The sequence below is a fragment of the Dermacentor silvarum genome, chromosome 8 (assembly GCF_013339745.2).
Source record: "Dermacentor silvarum isolate Dsil-2018 chromosome 8, BIME_Dsil_1.4, whole genome shotgun sequence".
NCBI classification, from domain to species: domain Eukaryota; kingdom Metazoa; phylum Arthropoda; class Arachnida; order Ixodida; family Ixodidae; genus Dermacentor; species Dermacentor silvarum.
The window spans coordinates 91,102,433-91,107,275 of record NC_051161.1 but is presented as its reverse complement, the minus strand read 5'-3'; the positions used below and the strand labels follow the sequence as shown (position 1 = coordinate 91,107,275).

Here is a 4,843-nt window from a genome sequence, read left to right as displayed (position 1 = left end):
CGTACAATGCTACAGCTACTTCCTAATGAGACGATCGTTCACATCTGGAAGAACCACCCAGATGTGCACCATCATTTGCCAATATAAACTTTTTTTTTCTGATGCCCACGCCTCATTTAATAATAAATTATAACTGTGGACACTCCTCGTGTTACTGTAAACGCTGCAAAAAAAAAAAAAGTCCTCAATTTTTTGGCATGGTGTCCATTAGTGAACTTTTAATGTAACGTTAGCAGGGCTTACTGAAGTACCCCTAGACGTCCATGGCTAAAAAATGTATTAATCAAGACAGCTACTCGAATTTTGAATTAGCCGTCAAAGACATCTTTTACACATCAATTACTGCATCTGTGTTTCATGAGCATATTTTTTGTAGCTTCTTGCTGTCAAGGACAAAACCAGGAAATTAGGTAACGGAAAAAAGAAACCAACGCCAACTTTGCATCAACTCGTTATCCACCCAAGCCATAATTGCTCAGTGTTGTAATCACGCTACATTTTCGTAAGAAGTGGAGGAGGAAATATGAAAAGCTGTGCAGGATCATCACCATCATCCTCATCATCATCAGAAGAAGAAGATCTCTTCGAATGCGATGCCTGCGTCGAAGGAAGGTCGGCCTTCCATTTCAGCACCGCCAGCGTCAGCACCGAAGAAGACCGTCGTGCTATCCGACCGGTACGAAGAAAAGCCTCCCTTCGGAACGGGCGCCTTCCAGTTCCACATCATAATGACGCTGTCCCTCGCGGCGGGCACCTTCGCGCTACACTCGAACAGCTTCAAGCTGACGGCGACTGTCATGGACCACTGGTGCAGGCGGCCGGCCCTCTTCGAGAACCTCAGCGTGGCCGAATGGAAAGAGCTCGCCATCCCCGTGGACGAGCGTGGAAAGCACAGTCACTGCACCGTTCGCGACCCGCCTGGCGCCGGGAGCGCGGCTCGCATCGTGCGCTGCACGTCGTGGGAGTTCGATCTTAGCGCGCACGGCAACAACATCGTGAGCCAGTGGAACCTGGTGTGCGATCAGCGCTGGCTGATCGCAGTCGCGTGGCTCGTACACTCGGCCGCCTGCATGGCCTCACTGCCCTTGGCGGGCGCGTTGGGAGACTGCATCGGTCGCCGGATCATCGTGTTCATCACCGTGCCGGTGGTGCTCATAGCGGGCGTCGCGAGCAGCATCCCCAACACCTTTCACTCGTTCGTGGCCGTGCGCTCCATCTTGTCGGCGGCCATCAGCGCCCTGGTGCCGCCGCTGGTCGCTCTCGTGTACGAAGTGACGCCCATGCAGAAGATGCCGGCGTACAGCGTGGCGAGCGCAGCGCTGCTGGTGGTCGCGTCGCCTGTCGCGCTGTTCGTCACGCGTTTCTTCAAGGCCGGCTGGGCAGCGGTGCAGCTCGTGCTGATGGCGCCCGCGTGCCTCCTGGTCGCCATATACTACACCGTGGACGAGTCGCCGGCCTGGCTGATGGAGATCGGCGACCCGAAGGAAGCCGAGCGAGTCGTGTTGCGCGCGGCCGCCTTGAATCACGTGCCTCTGGACGCGAGAGACGACTTGCTCGGGCAGTACGAGCAGTGGATCATCGGCCAGCATCCTCGGGAAAGAGCCGAATACCGCGGTGCGTGCAGCGACAGATACAGGGCGCGCACTACTCTGCTGGCGTGCATGTGGACGGCTCTGGGCTACTCGTATGGCACGTGCGTATCGAGCGACGTCGTCCACGCCAGCGACATCGCCAACTTGCTGAGTCACCTCCTGTCTGGCGTCGCTTGCGTCCTGGCCGTCCCTAGTGTGCTTCGATATGGCTTCAGGCGCGTCGTGCTCGTCTCGGCGTTCGCGTTCAGCGGGATGTCGGCGCTCCTGTTGGCTACCGATGGAGGCGACGAGGAATCGTTGCTTCGCGACGCTCTCCTGCTCAACTTGCGCGTGGCGGGCAACGTGGCCTTCACGTTCTTCTTCGCCCTGGCCATCAGGTCGTATCCAGTCGTGGCGCACTGCAGGGCCGTCGGCACAGGCCTCGCCTGTTTCCTCCTCGGCAGAGTCATGGGCAATATAGGCCTTTCCTTGATCAGCGGGCTGAGCACCGACCTGCAGCTCTCCGTGACGGCCGTGCTGATGGCGACCTTTGCAGTCGGCGTAGAGTTCCTGCCGAGTGAAGTGGACTGGAGGAGCCAGGCCTGCTCGAGTGCTCACAGCAGGTCCAGCGTTCAATCCGCCGGCGAGCTGAGGCGCACCCTGTTCGACTCCCTGGTGCCACTGCCCAAGGAGCCTGTCAAGTGGCGCAGCGCCCAGTCACGCTCGAGGAGCCTATCCTTGCCAGAACAGTACTCCTTGCGCCTAGGAGAAACGTCGAGGTCAATCAGTGGCGAATAGACGACGCATCGGCTACTATCCCGACTGTGCTGTCCTCTAGCATGTTTTTTATTGCTTACTTTATTTGCCTTAAATGTTCAATATAATGCGTTGAAACATGCCGTTTCATGTTGTTCAAAATGTTTTGTTTGCCCTATGAGGAAAACTGGCGATTTTACCAGATTTATTGATTTATTGTTGCTGTCGAGCTAACATCAAGCTCCAAGTTATTTGCTTTTAAGGCTGTATTGTGGGGGACTGCGTGCTGCAAACCAAGTTCCCGGCATGTATATGGCGGAGTTCACACATTTCAATACGCGAGTTCGGTTACGTTTTATTGTAGTGTGACATACAGACGATGCACGCCTTTTAGCACTTCGCATCCTTTCTAGATGAAATTGAGAAGCGAATGCAGCGAGGGCACAAGCAGTATTACTTGTCTTGACTTCGTTTTTGACCTTGTTGCTTCAGGAACAGTGAAAGATCTCTCTGCATCTAATTTCAACACAGTACACTGCATTTAACGCGTCACTTTCTTTTTTTTTTCTTTTCGTATTGACCCTTTTAGCGGAGCAGTTTGTTTTCGAGAAACGAGATGGCGCTCACGGCGGCGCGCCATACCTCCCCTCAGCGATCGCGAACGATTACGAAACCATTACCGCTCCTACCTTGCTTCTGTGCGATGAGCTGTCGGAAATGCAACTGAGTTTTCGCTAACACACTGTGCTCCAATCATGCTAGATTGAATCGTGTGGATTGAAGAAGTGTGCAGTAGTTGGCAGCAAAAATAGTGACTGGTATGTCAAGGAATAGAATGAATATGTGTGGCCAAGTTCGCGGACCGCTGCTGCAACTGTCCGAACGTGTTACCGGCACTTCGTGATGTACGGCTTTCCTCGAGGATACAGAAATTTGCTCATCCGCCAGCCTTGTATCGCTAACCTTCAAAGAAAGGGCTTCATCCCCAGAACTTCGGCAAGAGTGAGTACCATTCGTTAAACAATGACAGTGGGAGTAGCGCCGCTTCCTGTCTTAGTAATTACTGTTTCGGGCACGTTATCTATACACATCTGTCCCAAATGGCAGGAAAACTTACGCCCACTCTATCGCCGACGTATCGAGAATGAGTGAATGGGAGCACACTTGACTATATGCGCACTGTATACGCACAATATATGACGGACTACAGCGATGCCGCACGAATGGTCGAAGCTGAATATTTCGTGACGGTCCACAAGAGTAAGCGAGTTACTAGCTGTAATATATATTTGCTACAATGTATTACAATGTACAAAACAGCTACGTTTCAAGTCTTGTGCGCAGCAAGAACAAATCTATCGGAATTAAACACACCCGCGAGCGATTAGGCAGAAAATAATCAGATAGTGGCCCCACCGAGGAACCTCACTGAGTCAAAAACTGACAAGCCACTGCTTCAAAATATTTGCCGAATAAAGAACAAAGAGTAAAACACACTAATCCTGACTGAATTCATAATGGGAAAGCTTGGATAGCTTGGAATACATATTTAGCCCCGCTTTTAGAACAAGCACCATATACGCTGCTTGCGCCGTTTGGACATAGCTTAATCAGCTCCGAAAGCGCTTTTGCATGTTCTCTGAAGCTGTGATTAAAGCTTCGTGTCGTCCACCTAGTCACCGCCTACGATATCTCCGAAAACAGAGGTTTTCTAAGCCGCGCAGGCGTCATACACTTCCATTGTAAACAAGGAGGCAACGGAGGCAGTTGAGGCAACCAATGGACGCGTCACCACGTGATCAAACATGGCAGCGCCCACGGGAACGCCGCGAAAAGGGTGAATAGCTGACCATGAACTTACGTGGCAACCATTGTTTAGAGCGGTCAAAAAAGTATCGTTCGCTGTGATTGAGCTTCGAAGTACGACGCTGATGTCGGTTGTGGTCTGTCAGCGTATAACGCAGAATCGGTTTTACATCTGAAGTTTGGTCTAACGCAGAGAGAGAGAGAGAGAGAGAGAGAGAGAGAGAAATAACTTTATTTTGCCCAAAATGTGGTTAGAGGAAGGGTTAATGACTAAGAAGCCTCCCCTCTTTAGACGGTGGCTGGCAGCCCCTGGGTTGCGGCGGCGTCTTCAGCCCTTTGGCCTAGTCTTGCATTGAAAATCCGGGTCCGAGCTGCGCAGCACGGTCTCCCATTGCTCCTGATATGTTATTATTAAAGTTGGTTGTTGTGTTTCTGACTTGTTATTGTTATTGTATTGTTCCTTTGGGCATGCACAGATTATGTGTTGAAGGTCTGCTCTGTTGGTACAGAGCTTACATATGTCTGTGTATACGCCTGGGTAGGCTGGGGAATGTGTTGATTTGTATTAGCCGCCAAGCCACCGATTGCCACTTGTTTAACGGACAATGTGCTGCTGGGTATCTGTAACAGACTATCTGGTATATGCCGGGTAGTCTGTAATGATCTGTGATTTTTTATAGGACACCAGCCTATCTGTGCCCGACCGGTGG

At 51.6% G+C, this 4,843-nt stretch overlaps 1 protein-coding gene across 1 annotated transcript; it reads left to right on the top strand.

Annotated features, from left to right (window-relative positions):
- The first annotated feature begins 438 nt into the window (after nucleotides 1-438).
- Nucleotides 439-2,542, top strand: LOC119462275 (solute carrier family 22 member 7). Its single transcript, XM_037723618.2, has one exon. It carries the CDS (start codon nucleotides 594-596, stop codon nucleotides 2,367-2,369), a length of 1,776 nt encoding a protein of 591 aa, XP_037579546.1. The 5' UTR covers nucleotides 439-593; the 3' UTR covers nucleotides 2,370-2,542.
- Nucleotides 2,543-4,843: the final 2,301 nt, after the last annotated feature.

Excerpts from the sequence above, each read along its gene's own strand:
- LOC119462275 (XM_037723618.2), top strand. The coding sequence starts at position 594 with ATGCCTGCGTCGAAGGAAGGTCGGCCTTCCATTTCAGCACCGCCAGCG.